General features: G+C 39.5%; 1 protein-coding gene across 1 annotated transcript; it reads right to left on the bottom strand.

Annotated features, from left to right (window-relative positions):
- Positions 1 to 3,693: 3,693 nt before the first annotated feature.
- Positions 3,694 to 15,330, bottom strand: LOC131771276 (eukaryotic translation initiation factor 4E transporter). The gene is made up of 14 exons (XM_059087049.2): positions 15,088 to 15,330; positions 14,733 to 14,827; positions 14,429 to 14,502; positions 13,555 to 13,647; positions 12,262 to 12,487; positions 11,502 to 11,673; positions 10,722 to 10,844; positions 10,528 to 10,578; positions 9,728 to 9,948; positions 8,822 to 8,903; positions 7,944 to 8,344; positions 7,153 to 7,393; positions 5,090 to 6,820; positions 3,694 to 4,460 (listed from the first exon to the last, which is right to left on the bottom strand). The coding sequence occupies exons 1-14, from the start codon at positions 15,155 to 15,157 to the stop codon at positions 4,261 to 4,263; spliced, it is 3,780 nt and encodes a 1,259-aa protein (XP_058943032.2). The 5' UTR covers positions 15,158 to 15,330; the 3' UTR covers positions 3,694 to 4,260.
- Positions 15,331 to 16,484: the final 1,154 nt, after the last annotated feature.

The following is a 16,484-nucleotide window of genomic DNA, read 5'->3' as shown; positions in this document are numbered from 1 at the left end:
TAAAACTTATGGTTAATATGACAATTTTTTTAAAAAAATTGGGTCTGCTCTAAATAAGAGTTCACGAGTCAATGAATCATTAGTTCAGAGATGTAACTTTTGTTGTAATTGTTGCTGTTTTATTCTTTTGCTTTTTACGCCAAAATTTGTAAATGTTAACAATTTAAACAGAATGAGATAACAGTTCAAATGAGCGAAACGTTGCTAAATTCGCATTGAAAAACCTAAGTTCTTAAAGGAATATAGCCTCACCTTATTTGTCTTTCGCTTTGCCCCAGTGTTTCAATTACTCGTTCTTCTTTTCCCCGTATTGATATACTGAGGTGATATCTGAATGAATTTACCGTACACGCTGACTGTATTCACGTCCCAAAGGAGTCTTGATTTGACTGAGGCCTCAACTTACTGTTCATGTGGCTTATTTATAGTGACGTAACAATTTTGTTCAAAAGAGCCAGTTGTTCGTAGTTGACTGTACTTCCGTGGCACGAGAGAGGTCAGCTGTCAAACGGAAAGAGGTGTATACCATGGCCTCGGGGCGGCAAGGCAAGATAACACGAAAGTAACTTGCTTATTGGACATATGTTAGGGAAAGAGTAAAGATATTTCCATGTCAAAAGAACAGCAATAGTATCGAATATACAACGTATAGTTTGCCTTCTATAAAAATCCCGCTCAACCTAAATTCGTTTCGGAGTTCAAATTGTTCAACAATTTCGTGATATCATATTTAAACAGTCTGCACGATCTACACGTGTTTATAGAAAACATGTAACATGTCGTGAGGTCACGCACAGCAGACCATAGAAGAAGGAAGCTGAAAAATCTTTTTTAAAACAAGGTTTGCTTGATTGAAATTAGGCAGGTGCAAGGCTTCAAAGAGATCTAACAACGAATTTAACGTGAGGTTATGGGATACAATTTTCTGTGTCACTCTGAAAATGACTTAAATCGGACTAGTAAATCTTATCCTCCGTTGTAGATACGGTTGTCTGGAAATTTATCCGCGATGTATAGTAGGCGGAATAACACTCAGAGCAGCCATTGAAGATTAAGAATCTACGCTGTGAATGATGAAAAGGTGCACTATAAACAGATCCGGCGCGCGTCCGTTGGAGCCAAACTGGCTAGTAGCGGTAAGGAGACACTTTCCGTGTCGGCATCAACCAGATCGTATTGGGCAAGGAAGTGATGCGTGATTTAAAATAACAAACTGATTAAGCAAAGAATCTACACTGACCTTCTCGACACCACTCTTACCTAATCGGTGACTTTTAGAGAGGCACAACTACAAAGCTCCTTTAAAGCTCTTAAAGGAGTGTGGAACAAAAGACGAGTCCTTCAAGAAATTTATCTCACGCATGAAGACCAGTATTGTGAAGGAAAAAATCTCTTCATGAGTATTTGTTCATCGAGTCTTCAATGTTCAAGGGACGTATCAATTCTATTGACTACGACGTGTGAGTTCTGTGTCGTTTATTTTTTCCGAAACAGCCTTTGGTCCATATTGGCTGAGACAAGATAACGTCATTTAGACTCAAAATAGTATTGAGTTGATTAAGGATCCCTTATGCTATTTATGTCTAAATGTATCCGCTTCAAAGATATGCCAGATTTTCCACGCGAACGTGAAAGAATTTTGAGTACCAAGCAGTATATCTATCCGTTATGAACCGCTAGCCGATGACTCAGTGATTCACTCGCAACCCACTCAGCATAACAGTATCCTAAAGCGTGCATGAAGAAAAAAAAATGTTATCGGGGAATCCAGTTTTAGTCAAAGCGGACACGACACTAGTTACGCGATTCGTTGCTTTCGTCAAAATTGTTCTTTTTTCCTTCAGCTAGCCAGATTTAACCTTTTAGGAGCAGATATTCCCTTGTCATTTAGTGTTAACAACTGAGTTTAAAACGTAAATTTGCCACCATAAAGGGTGAAAAAGCTGACGTTTCGAGCGTTAGCCCCCTCGTCAGAGCGATTGAACTAACGCTCGAAACGTCAACTTTTTTACCCTTTACGGTGGCCAATTTACGTTTTTAACTCAGTTGTTAACTCTAAATTACCTACTATACTCTCCCACCGACGCAGCACCACAGTTTCTTTAGAAACTTACCCCCTTTAATCATTAGAGTCTAAAAAGAGGAAGGAAGAACAGGTCAGCTAAGTATTCGCACAGAGAAATTCACTCCTCATCTCCCTACTGTGCGCATGTCAAGTCTGCATTCGAGCTCTTTTTCTCGGCGGGAGATATCAGGAGTGTGGACGGCTAAAACTTCAGCACTTTGAAAAGAGAACTTTAAGTATGTCATCAATTGTATTCGCAATAGTGTAAGCAGCGCCCGAGTAAGTCCCCGTGTAAGATTCGCATTCAATCTAAATTAACGTTATCCTTCACCCTTTTGGCAACTGAAGCAATAAAACAGAGCTTTAAGAATTCCGGAAATTTTTGAAAAAGTAATCTTTTACAAATCTCATACCTATTTTCCATCGTTCTCGAGTACCTCCTTCATTCCACCTAGCGCGTAGCAAAGGCCTCTTTACGCGATATCCGTCTGAGTCACAGTAACTATGAATCAATATCAGTATGTGGGCAACTGCAACCCACCCCTCCCCTCACCCAACATTAACCCGAACTTGTTATTGGTCGACTGGTGTTGGGTTAGGTGCACAGTTGCACAAATACCGACAGTCATCCAGTCCTCTAACGGATCGAGGTTATTTCATATCCCAAACAACATAACAGGAGAACAAGTTTATTTGCATAATCCAATGCAATCAGTCATGGTACTCGTTGTACACAGCATGTACCTCCTGCAATTCCCTTTCTTGTTCCCAGCCTCTCTTTTACTTCCACGTGGTCCAGAAGGGCGAACCCAGAGTATAACTTCATTCCATAACATATCTGATTTGCTAACATTATAGCGACGATACGAAGGGAAAACGAAGACTGCAGTAAATCATTTTGGATAATTCAGGTGGAGAATGTTGTCTAGACAATAACACAGGTTTCATAATCCATGATAACATATGCCTTGCATAATTTTACAAAATTTTACGACCGAATTGTACTGTCTTCTCGCTAACAATTGACATTTACCGAAATCGTGCAGCCCCACGTTTAGAATATTATGGAATGAGAACTACCGCTTTTGGCAATAATGCAAGACTGATTAATCATAGATGAAAAATAGATTGTTTTCACATGATGTCACGACAGCCATACCAGTACCAAATACATTAAAATGGTGGCCACCGTGAGTTACCAACTAAGTCCTTTGTGAATTAAACCATTTTGTAATATAAACTTTCTTTTGTTCCAATAAATATACATAGCTGCTCGCCACATTTTATCAGCTTTTCCATTGAAGGACATTCACGCTCAGACGTAAATATTACTTTCGTAACTTGGACTGCGGTTGACTGGGATAAGCCTATGTCAATGGCCAAAGTTTATCGGAGCTTTAATCCTTGATAACAATTATGGCCTCGTTACGTTCTACAAAATCGAAATTGAACGAAGAATTATATCTTTGATGCGTGTTCACTTTTGACTGAGTTAAAGGACCCACTACATCATAGACTTTCACTAATGTCATTGCCATAGTTAGACCTATTCTCAACGAAGGCCACTGAAGTTATTTATACCTATACTCATGTCTTAATTAGAACCCAAAAGAATTGTAAGCTCAAAATAATTAGAAATTGTCCATTTATATATTTTTTGGGGATTTTCTTTATAAAGTAAGAATTCAGAAAGAAAGTGATTTCACGGAAAAATTGGATCAACCTTCATCCGCAGAGGATACTCTAACATCGAGTTAGCGCAAACGTTCTTAAACGAAAACACTAGGAAAAAAGACACTAAATTGAGCAAATTATTTAAATACACAAATCCCTTAAATGAAGAACCCCAATCTCAACATTTTTCTTTTCAGTTCACGTGAAGCACAGTTGATTTCTATATACAGTGTACATTAATAAACCTAAAGAGTTGAACAAATAGCGTTTGTGGAAATGAAGCTCACTAGCACGAAAAAGCAGCAAACATGTGAAATTAGCAACGAACGGCTCTACAAATAAATAACTTTTTTTTTCTTAATTTAGAAGAGAAGAAGATGTAATCACACGGCCACAGATCTATAGTATCTAAAATATGAATACAGTCAGAAAGATCTCAGCGACAGCGTCGGTAAACTCACGCTCACCAATACAATAATTATGGAAGCATTCAATACCAAATTACCGCAAAAAAGCTTAAATTAATTCATGGCTGCGGTCTGCTGTCTCTCCAGTTCTTCTACTGACATGACTTTCCTTGAAAAGTCAGCAGTGGTATCCTTGTGCACTGGAGCGGCCTGTTGGAGAACATCTTCACTGAACCACTTCGACAAAATGTTGCCTGAGCCAGACCCACCCGGAGAATGGGATTGATGAGGATGGTTCGTAATAGGACTGGGAACTATAAAAACAACAACAGTCTATATTCGTTTCACCCATGATTAAAACGTTTCAATCTACGTTCGTGTTGTCGAAACAAGAGAGAGTAATAGATGACTCATGTGGGAAAAAATTCAAGTGCTGTCAAAAGAAAAGACGTCTTTGTGCCTAGTCGCCTTATTGTCTACCATCCTTTCTATAATTTCTTGTGTCGCCAAACTGGACGAAAAAGTTGTGTGAACGACTCTTCTCCCCATAGTAATGAAGCTAATGGAAACCCTAACATGGATCTATGTTTTCAGCTTGGAGAATATTTCTTTTGTGCTAAAATTTCGCAAGTGATCGACTTTTGACTAATGCTGTTTACATATCTTGTTATGGATATGAATTAGTATAGTGCTTACGGCACCCTATATTTTTCAAACTGCGAGCCACGCCATTGGAGAGTCATCTGCCAATTTGCAACCATGCTTCGTCTTTTAAGTGCTGATAACTCTGAGAGGAATACTAGTTCATCATTTCAAACACTTAGGTATTGGCCCGTCGAGGCCCATCAATCAAACCATAAGTAGAGCCGAGTTTCCTGCGACTAACAGACAACATCGCATAGCCACTAAAACAAATACGGAAAAAAAAGATCAAAACACCTACCTCGTCTCCCCTGGACCTGCTGTAGACCAACGTGATGGGGCATGTGAGGGGAACGAGCTCCTATCATCGTTGCAGGGTTAACAGTTGAATATCCAGGTGACGGACGCCCCCCATACATCATAGCGGCAGCAGCTGCTGCTGCTGCTGCAGGATTGTGTCCTGGCATTATAGGATACCTTCCCACCGAGTGTGGAATAGGCAACCTCATAGACATCGGGTTTATTCCGGGAGAGGGGATGCCGCCCATGGGAGTTCCACTTGAAGACATCATCCTTAGATAAGCTGCTTGCATGTGCGGTGGGATCATACCAGGATGCATTGCAGAACGGGGAGGCATCGGCATGCCTGGCATAGGTGAGTTAAAGGGAGTCCGACCAGGATGACCATGCATTGCTGGCATACTTGACGGTGACATGCGTCCATTTGGTACATGTGGACCAGGCCGTGGACCATGCGGTCCTGAAAACGATCTTGTCATGAAATGAGCCGGAGTGGGTCGCGAACCACTTCCGTGGATTCCTTGAGGATGATTTGGCGGCAGGTTCTCATATGATGTCGACATCTCGGTGCTGTTCATTCTTTGCATAGTTGGACCATGATGACTTTTTGACAAACTCTCACTTCTCTTCGTGTGAAACACGTCTTCAGGCATAGACACCTTCTCTGGTATACTATGCGGTTGCTGCTCGAACGAGTGCGTTAGCGGCCTGCCTTCATTGGCCGTGACAACACGCGTGATGCCACTGCGAATGCCTTTTCCCTGACTCTCCAAGGTAGTGACATGGCCAAATAATCCTTCCCCTGGCTTACTGTCTATTCTTGGCATCAAACCTTTGGACGCCAACTGCTGAGGCGACAGCAAAGTTGCTTTATCTGCCAATGGATGACGTTGAGGAGTGCATGGTTCCGAGTGAGGCAGGGGCCTTGCGGGTCTCAGTGGTGATCCTGCGCTCTGATTAAAAGAATGCAGAGGAGATGCTGGTTCAGAGTGAATACCGCTACTCTTGAAACTAAGAAACGGTACTTGTGGAGAGCCAGGTAAAGGTCTAAAGGCCGTTGGCTTCTGCAAAATTGGCGAACCACTTTGGGGTGGTTGTGAATCATTTGACATCATGGACCTTGGAGACAATAGATGGTCGTGTTTCTGAGCAGGTTTGTTTCCTTGAGCGTCGTTTTCAGTCACATACTGTTGGAAGAGCGCCATCTTAACTAATTCATCTGTATCGCCTGACTGTGACCTAGCTTTCGCCTGGAAGGGATCTTGGTCAGCCGTGTGGTCTTTGTTATTGGCAATGGCTTCTTCAACTGCTATGGAAGTTCTTACTTTAGGCTGTTCGTCAGACTTTGGCATCTTTTGGTCTAACTGTTCCTTGCGTATCTTTCTCAACACAGATGTCGGCATGAAAGATCGATCAGGTATAAAAGGGGAACCCATCTGACCCTCTGAAGTTGGTTTTGAATGTGGCGCACACTGATTGCGCGGTTCTGGGGCGCCTCCTGGCGTGGTGTTCCTCCCTTGTGGCGTCCTTGAAGGTGGCTTCTGGTTGCCTTTCTGCTGCATGCCTGGATGATGTCCTGCGAGGTACAGCGACATGACGTGTGGGGGTACGTTATGCAAATTGACGCCACCAAACCCAAGTGGAGGACTGTCTCTCTGCTGTGCAAGCATAGCATGAGGAGACGGTGTGCGCCGTAACAAAGGAGAAGCAAACACATCATGAGATGGGCTTACTAAAAAGGGAGAAACCACATTGTAAATTAAAAGAAGAAAAGATCCTAACCATTCAAAATTAAGCCTCACATGTGTGCCTAGGGAGATTGTTTTTGGAGAGGAAGGGGCACAAGGAAAAACAAAAGACACCCACACACACAGACAAACGGGTTCAAGTGGCCAGTCATTCATCAACCTCATTTTTCACAGCGGTATATATATATATGAGAATTTCCAATCCGATAAATTACAGAAATTCCTCCACAAAGTAATCATCATTCTTATCTTTCTCTCAGCCCCTTGGTATTCAAGATACTTATCTTCTACACAAACGAGGTGGCAGATCACATACCTATTGCACCGTACTTGTGGAACATCTCTAGAGGTGAGGGAGGTCTGTGCATCTGAGGCACCACCTGGGCTGGTGATGGGGGCCTGTCATCAGAAACGGCTCCCTGCATAGTCATCCGTTTCAGCAGCTCAGCAGGTGAGGGTGAACGTCTTAGATCATGATAAGGAGAAGGTGTGTTTCTTGGAGCTTTACGTTTAGGAGATGGCGGTCTTGGTAGTAAACGGGACGGTAATCCCGGAATCTTTGAGTAAATAATATATCACAGGAAGAAATGAATTATTTAGCCACCAACTTACAGACTTTACCTGTTCTACAGTTCAGTTATGGTAATCTTTCGTTGCGTTTCAACGAGTCAATGACAATATCTCCTGCCTCATTTTAATTCACAAATAAGAAGCCTTGACTGTATTCTGTTCTGTTGTAAAGCACGTAGGAAGCGGCTAGAGCACGAAAGAAGCGAAGGAGGAAACACGAGGCGTAGTACAAACTGTATAAATTGGAAGATGGCAGGACAGCTTTAGCTCAGCTCGGTATTTTGTACTGTGTTGGAACACTATCTTTCAACCAAGGACAGCACGCGTTATCCAAACTTTATTATAAAATTAAACAGATCACAGATACGCGCTTGTACAGAACGTTCATAACCTACAAAGCTAACATATTTTAATTCTATTAGACAGCCACGAAGATAGGAACAAGACAGAAAAGAACTATTCCTCCCCCCCCCCCCCCCCCGTGTTGCTCCGTAATACAGATTCAACTTAGAAAAATAATGCTGTAAAACATCTTACCGCGGGCTGAGGCTTCTCTGGCAATGTCCCTGAAGACTTCATCTTTTCAACAAGCATATTAAATGCCAACATTTCCTCCTTTGAGCAAGTTGTGTCACCCCTTTTGAGATTTTCTTTGTTTTGTTCCAAGTCACTAGTCTCTTTCTTTGCAAAGTCCACGCCATCTTTTGTGACCTCAGCCTCAATGTCCTCCAACCTGACTGATCCTTTAACTTTGCTTTCCTTTCCAACAGACATAACCTCATCCAGAAAAGGCTGCATGTTGATGCGGGTACTCTGTAGCATTTGCGCCAGGCCATGAGAGTCAACACCATCAACTACTGAAGGTGCAATTGGGGAGAATAAGTAGTTTGGTCCTGGTGACGGCGTCCGAGGTGTGTTTGTACCACCACTTGCAATACCTATTAAAAGCATTTGTTCAATTATTCGGTTATGCAACAGACCTTTCCCCAGGATAGTGAACGTGATAAAACAATGTTTAGATAAGAAATATGATTCTCAGGGGATGAAAGCAAGCGTTTCAAATGACAGGTATCAAAAACTTTAGCTTAGTGTAATTTCTACTGATGGAGATGACGGTTAGAAATTGTTTGATTCAGGCTACGTTCCAAAAATACCCGGCAAATTTTCTTTCAGCTGAAACAAACGAGAAAAAAGCTTCGAAAATTAAGTCGCCCAGCCGTTCAAAAATGTGTGTACAAAAAGTGGAGTCAGATTTTGTTCCCAATAATGTGTGTATGCCTAGCTAAGAGTATGAATTATACAACCAGCAATTCATTTCATCATTTTGAAAAAGAGGAACCATTCTTCAAAATGGCGGAAGAAACAGTTAAATCAAAGAGAGTACATTTTGTCAACGCTATTTCCAGTACACCTACCTGGACTTCCACTTCTACTGCTACTGTAGTTACTTCCAGGTTGACCAAAAAACTGACGAAACCGACTACTGGCTTGGTCCACCTGATCAAAACATAATGGATGAAACAATGTTATTGACTGTTTCATTTTTTCCCCAATTATTATTATCACCAGGCAGTGTACAGTGGACACTCTACTGAGTCACCAGGAAGAGAGGTTTTGAAACAACACAAGGAGAACCACATAGGAGGTCATTATTTTTCTTCTAACTGTCACCACACACACACACAGTAAGCAATTCATTGCTAGAGAAACAAACTCTACCCTGCAATTAACAAAGCATCAGGAACCCAAAACACTTAATAAATGTTGCAGTGTGGAGTGGAGTAAATACAGTTTACATTAAGTACACAAATGGGTAGAAGCACCAATAATCCATACTGCCCCATGAGTGCAATCCCACTGAAAACCATCATGAAAGCTGAAGTGTCTAGGGACAGACTGGTTGATGGTTGACAAGAGCCTGTCCAGAAAAAGCCATCCCCCCCCCAAGCACCCTGGGTTGAAACAAAATTTTCGACACTTAGTGGTCATTTGACAATATGCTTATTGACTGAGTCTAGTCAGGCAGGGCAGGAAAAATTACTCGATCAATAAGTACATAATAAACCACTGTACTTTGCTGACTCTTTATACTTCTTGAAGTTATCAGGGAAAACTTAAGGATGGAAGGCCTTGACTTGAGGAATATTTTAACTAATACAGGTAAAATCAGTTTTTTAACAATATAGTTATCTAGCACACAGGAAATGAGAATAGACAAACCAGACAGCTAGTTGGAGTTAACGCATCCCTTCTGGAAGGGAAGGTCGTGAGTCATATCTTGACACTTACATGTAAGAAGGGGTGAGGTCAGATGAACTTACCCCTCCTGAAATAGGCAGCAATGATTCACTCAGGAAAAAGTCGTTAATATCAAAAGGCTTGGCATTTTGTTTATGGCTGTCATCAGCTGTACCATTTACATTTTCTTTAACATCTTTAGTTTTTTTGTTCTTTTGGTCACCTGCACCATCTTGGGATGGACTACTGCCTGTTGTAGCTGAAGAACTCTTCACTTCACCATTCATGGGGGCTTTCTTACCAACTAAAATAAGTTCACACCTATTACAGTCTAGCTATAGTCTACAACAAATGGAAAAGACTTTCTGGGAACTATGCTGCATCCAAAAAAATGCAAGTTCTGAAGTTTAAGGCCTTGTGGTTACATTTCCTAATATCAAATCATTATTGTACTGGGCACTTAGAGGAACAAATGAAAAAAATGAATTCAAATCCTTCAATCACAACCCTAGAAGATGACTTTTAAATCCTTTGCAGTATTATTTTTTAATCATATCTTTGTGACATGACTGATGGCATTGCAAGGGTTAAAATATCCTCAAAATATCCTTAAAATATCAATTTATCACCAAGTAGACTGGCATATAGAAATAACAAATCTCTTAGCTTGAGGGTGTTAAGCTACCAAAACATCAAAATTTCTCAAATTCAGGGACTGTTCAACCATAAAAAGGGGTTATTCACATGTAAGATATCATGAGTTAAAGGGTGAACAGCATTTCCCACTTACAACTTGTCTTACAATTAATCATCAACATAAATATTATTAGCTATGGAATGATGACACAGCTCTCAATAATAATTGGTGAAAATTGCATTGTACCTGACAAAATTGCTTTGAGCTCATCAGATGCAGATTTACGCCTCTCTTGATCTAGAAAGGTAAGGGTAAAAATGCAATGTCAGTTTCTACTCTGGTGAATTACCTTAAGTATTTAATTTCATTTAAGTAGTAGTGACTAATCTTGCAGCGTGTTGCAAGTACAAGTATTGATAAGTAACAATTGTCCACATTACCTCTTTTTTCAAGCTCGTCATCATCAAATCCTTTAAGCTCCATGGTTTCAAACTGGCTTGATGGACCAAATGTAAACCATTCTGGCTCTTCATTTTGAATTTCTTTCACATGTTTTTTCCTGACTGTGAGCAGATCATTTACTATTAATATAAGATTTCTACATTTTAAAAGAAGGAGTTTCATCTAATATTTTATCTTTTCCTAGAAGAATAATTTGTATAATGGCAATCTGATTCTCAATTTTTCTAAAAAAACTGTTACATGGTTAAATCATTTCCCTGTGATTTTAACAAAATTAAGAAAAAGGAGCTCAAAGAAGATTTTGATCATGTTCAACTTTGCTAATATCTATACAAATATGCCACATGCAAACTATCAATTGAAAGTAAACTTCCTTCATGTTTCATAGGTCATTCATAAACTGAGTTAAAGATGTAACTTGGCCACCATAAAGAGTATCTACCATTGATGCCTCAAGCATCAGCTCTTTGTCAGAGTGTAACATTTCAAAGGTGTAATTCAGTGACACAAAACCCTAGAGTGCAAAATTACCATTTCACTTTAACCATTTAAACTAAATTATAGAATGATGCTTAAAAGCTTACTACATGACATGCTGCTAAATGCCACTAAAGGTCACCAAATTGGTGATGTATACAGCAAATTTAGAAGCCAAAATTTTTTTGTTGTCATGGTGACCAAAACCCTTGCTGGTCAATTGCTGAACCTACTTTTTACTCAGAGTTGATTGGCAGACTTGCCTTTCCTTGTCTACATACCATGAATATTTCTCCCTCTACTATGTTCTTCTCTATTTCGGTTTTGATCTTGATCTCTCTCCCTGAATCCTCTATCTTTCTCCTTGCCATAACTTCCACCAGCTCTGTCTCGCTCACCTCTCTCTTCCTTTTCCCTTAAACCTGAATATTTCCCTGACAGTTCCTCTGGATCCTGAAAAGTTTTCAATACAGTATCAAATGCATTCCTAATATCAATGCTTAGTATGGTCTAACAGCTCAGTTGGTTTGCTCAACTGGGAAAATGTTAGACTGCTGTTCAGGAGGGCTTGGGCTTCACAAAAGATGATAACTCAGGGTCTTAAATAACAAGTGAAAATGAGCTGTCTTTGCAAAAACCTCTTTAACAGAGTAGAACTTCTACTCTACTTGGATCAGAAATGTACTCCATAGGTCTTGTCTCCTGCACCTTGAGTGTTACACTTTTAGGTGGGAAAATTGAAGTATGCAAAATTGAAGTGTTTTTGGTGTTGTGCTCTGGCCTTTGACACAACCAAGTGCACAAAGAGCCAAAGACAAAGGTCTCAGCTGGACATGGACATTTTTTTGCAAAAAAACTGTAAGGAGGCAAGCTCATTACATAACCTAGATGGTTTTTTTTAGAAAAGTGGAGCTTCTAAATTCAATGTTCAATGACAGATAAGTTTTTGCTTGTAAATTTCTCAAACGTCTCCAACCTGAATGCTATAAAATCAGCTTGGAGTAAGAACAAGAATTACCAGCAACAGTTCAAAAGCTTCACCTTGTTCCTTTCTTGTAGAGGTGTGCGTTCTTTATAGTCCAAGGCCCTTCCTCTACCCACCCTTCCAGTGAGTCTACTCCTACCCTCCCTATCACGATCGGTTGTCCTGCTCAAACCTGTCTTCACTCTCTCCTGTTGGTTATTCCTTTCCGGTGCACTCTGAGGAATCTGACAGCCTTGTACAAAGCTTTGACGTTGAGGGCTCAACACTATACCATCCTCAATACTGAGATGGAAAAAAAATTCCAAGTTTATTTGGAACAAATAAAAGATTAATCTCAATATAGTTACTAAAAAAAAAAAAAAAAAAACAAGAAAGTTATGCTTCTTGATCACAAAGCAATATCAAAAAAAGTGGACAAAATGAAATAATAGTGTCAGGTAGTGTCACATAAGCTTGGCTAACCTCTGCAGGAAAACTAAAAGACATGCTCTCGAGGCATTTTTGAAATTCTGTAATTATTCAGGTCACTTACAATATTGTAAAATTGTCATTGATTTTTTAATTGTATTTTAAGGCAAGCTAGGCAATCCACCAAAATTAATAATTTATTGGACAGAGGTTTTTTCCCTGAACAAACATTTAAAAGCCTAAAGAAACTTAAGGCAGAGGAAGAGTTCTGTTTAAATTAAAAAAAAATGATTAGCAATTAAACATCCTTCCAAAGAAAAAGAAGCCCTCATTATACAGATAAAAAAATAGAAAGGTGCATTCACTATGCACAGAAAACAAAGAAATCCAAACAATTATTTATCAATAAACTTCAACAGACTTAATTATGATAAATGAAGGTTGGGTTTGACAAATTGACTCACCTGGGTAATACACAAATTCACTGAGTGTGTTTATGGTTCTGGTGCAACTTCAATCAGACTATGTGATTATTCATTTGACAGGTTATAACATATAGTGCTCTGGTTGCATGCACTTAAATGCAAGTGACAAATTACTTGATTGTATGCTCCCATTATATGGTCTGAACTGGATGGCATCATAGATGTAAACATATCCACTGAATGGATCTATTAGTCAACCCTTTCACTCCCAAGATCTCATTTGTAATTCTCCTAACTGTCATTAATACAATTCTCATGATGCTAGCTTGGAGAATTTGGTATTGGATCTAATAATTATCCTTATCACTTGTCTGCATGATATTGAATAGGTATTTTAAGGAGAAATCATGTCTTAGTCACTCATGGGAGTCAGTTAAGAATGAAAGGGGCTTCCTTGTCTGGGATTAGGTTTTTTTAAAAGATAAAATAGCCAGAGTGTACCATGATTTTACTTACACGAGTTGTTTCTTGAGTTCCTCTCCTGGTGAGGTACATCTTTTTCCACTTGAGTTAGATTGGTGCCAGATTTCAGGATCCCACACTCCCTGCCTTTTTTGATAAAAAACCAAAGACTAGTGTAACCAACATAAATACTTGACAATGTTACTGTCAAGAAACTTTGCAAATAACTAAGGTGACAAATCACTGGATATCTGTCTCATGAACAATCATATTCTACCATATAAAAGCTAATATGCAGGACTTGAAAAACTAACAAATACATTTAAAAGATTTCTATGCTGAGCACACAACTTATGTTTTTCTTTTCTTGGTCACTTGTTCTTCATGGTGACAATCTATTAAGACTGAGCCACATTTTAATCCAATCTTATGTGGTGAGCATATTTTAAGCTGTATCCAGGACCTAAAGTGATGGTATCTGTGCCCCAAAGTGTATCAATAATTTAAAAAGATGATTTGCTTTTTCACTTGGTTCTGGTTGAAGTAGTGTATGTCATGTGGAGTTTATAATTCTAAGCAAAAACTCACTTGATTAAAATCGAACAACAGCCAAAAACAGACTGTCAAGTACAAAATTGATACCAATATAAAAATGGCTAAAATTGAGCAAGTCTATTTAGGTAAAATACATGTGTGTAAACAAATAAATTGTTATTTAGAACTTGTCTGCTTGATATTGTATTGACATTGAAGGGAGAAATTCTGTCTTGAACACTCATAGAAGTTAAATGGTCAAAACTTAGTATTTGGAATCTGAAGATATCCACAATGGGAAATTTATCGGAGATAAACGTATCTTGATCTTTAATATAAAAAGTATCAATTTAATACTCAACTATTTATTTTTTTCTAATCAAAAGTATCAAACCTGATGTGTTCTTCTGAAAGAATAGATGGCCAGAGTTTTGATGCTGGAGACTCCCTCAAATTGAGTAACTCTTCCTAAAAAGTTAAACAACATACCAACATCACATAAACCACATATCTCGTTGTACTAAAACTTTGCACACAATCCCAACAAATCTGACATGCTCCGGTTATTTTATGAACAAAATAGTCTGTTTACTTATCCTCTCCGAGAAATTGAAAATTTCAAGGCGTATGACAGCTTAAAGAGTAGCGACACAAATTTTATTGTACAAATACAAAGTTGGCAGTTCCTAATTTGTCACCTTCGAGTACACAACACGTGGCGTGTTTTGCTCCGTTTCCCTCTCTCCTCTTTCAGCCGAGGCAAAAAACTCTTCGCCTACTCGGGTAACTTTCTCTATGATAAGAAAAGCATTGATATAATTTAACATAACTTGATACGTACGGCCGCTATTTTTGGTTGTCTGACACAACGGTCGTCAACCGTGTCTAAAAAAAAATGTTTATTGATGTTCTGTAAGGTACGAAAAAAACTTATTCATTCCACGTCTCTTTTTTACCTTGACCCGTCCAATAGCTACTTTGAAATCTACTTCTCCAAATATGTAAAATAAACATAGATTTCAGGAGCTTGATCACAATCAAATACAAACTAACCTTGACTACACGGAGATGAAACCTCTTTTGTAACGACATCGCCTTCTGTTGACAATTCGCCAAACTCCATCTAAAAACTAAGCGTTTTCAGTTGTCGAAAACCACGCAGAAACTTTCTTGAGAAGAGGTTAATTTCTGTATGAAGTTAACCTCGCGGAATAGTCCTGTCATTACAAAAGCTTGTGAAGTAAATCCTTCGTGGTAGCTACCTCGTACCCAACAGTTTGTCAATGTCCATTTTGAACTACGAAAGGAAACCACACATGTTCGCGCTTGCGTATTTACTATGCCTCGCTTCAGAGTGTATTTCCGCTTCCTCAGGGGAGGGACACTCTGAGGAGATTCGGAGGAGTACTGGTAACAACGACTCACTCCATAACGGAAGTATATAGTGCCAGTTGGTGATTTCCTCTGGTGTGACAGTGACAAAATGAAGCAACGAGTTACAAACGGGGCTTTCCGTATCGATTCTTATTGATTCCCAAAATGGATTTTTTTTACGCTAAAGGCGATCACCAAAAGAGGGAAAAAAAGATAGTTTCGAGTTATCGCGTTTGTAGGTTGACGCTCTTTGAATTTCGGAGGGTTGACATTGCGCTAATCGAATCAAATCATGAAAAGAAAAAAGAAGTCAGGGAAGCAAACAGACATGCTGCAAGTGGTATGGGCCGTAGTGTGGGCATAGTCATATGCACATCACAGAGATGATTTGGATCTAGCAGTCTGTGCTGAATAGGTTTCCCTTCGCATTCTTTTTATTCGCCAACTGAATCCGTGGGGGTTCTTGAGATTTTAACATGTACAGTCCCTTTGGCGATCGGAGCAGAACACGTTTAAACCGTGACGATGGTAAGAAGAGAGAGAATATGTTTACATCGCAAGTAGTCAGTCAGGAATCATGAAGAGTTTCAAAGTGAAAGTAAATAGTAGCATAAGGGATACAACTAGAAGAAAATGCTGTGCTTGGCACCACAACTAGGCTTTTGAAAAAATCTCCAGAAATCAATAGCTGTCCTAGTGTTAATCAGTGAACAGTTCGTACTTCCTTTACCTTCGACACCCAACCGGATGTAAAAATTTCCGCTATTACCGAAAAGACCGATGCTGGCACGCTCACGCTCCACATCAAGCATTTACTATGTGCATTTCTGTGGTTTCTTTGTTTCTAATTGCATATTAATTGGCTGAAGCAGAGGCTCAAAACAAATACGAAACAGAGAAGGCTAAAACTCGGACGACTTTGTTCAACGGCGGAAAATAATCGTACTCCTGTGTCTACCAATCTCTTCCCCTTGGAAAAAAGATACAGAAGCGCCTACGAGAAGCACTTTTCACGCTTTTTGCATCTTAAAATATTATCCGTCGTTTACAATCCGCGCCAATCAAGTACATTCCAT

This window comes from Pocillopora verrucosa, chromosome 2, assembly GCF_036669915.1.
Source record: "Pocillopora verrucosa isolate sample1 chromosome 2, ASM3666991v2, whole genome shotgun sequence".
In the NCBI taxonomy this organism is placed as follows: Eukaryota; Metazoa; Cnidaria; class Anthozoa; order Scleractinia; family Pocilloporidae; genus Pocillopora; species Pocillopora verrucosa.
This window is presented reverse-complemented; position numbering and strand designations above follow the sequence as displayed.

What these genes read in the sequence shown, in the direction of transcription:
- LOC131771276 (XM_059087049.2), bottom strand. Translation starts at nt 15,157, where the DNA reads ATGGAGTTTGGCGAATTGTCAACAGAAGGCGATGTCGTTACAAAAGAG. An exon ending in CTTTCAGAAGAACACATCAG is followed by an intron (nt 13,648 to 14,428) that starts GTTTGATACTTT and finishes TTATCAAAAAAG; the next exon opens with GCAGGGAGTGTGGGATCCTG. An exon ending in TGACGAGCTTGAAAAAAGAG is followed by an intron (nt 10,579 to 10,721) that starts GTAATGTGGACA and finishes TTACCTTTCTAG; the next exon opens with ATCAAGAGAGGCGTAAATCT.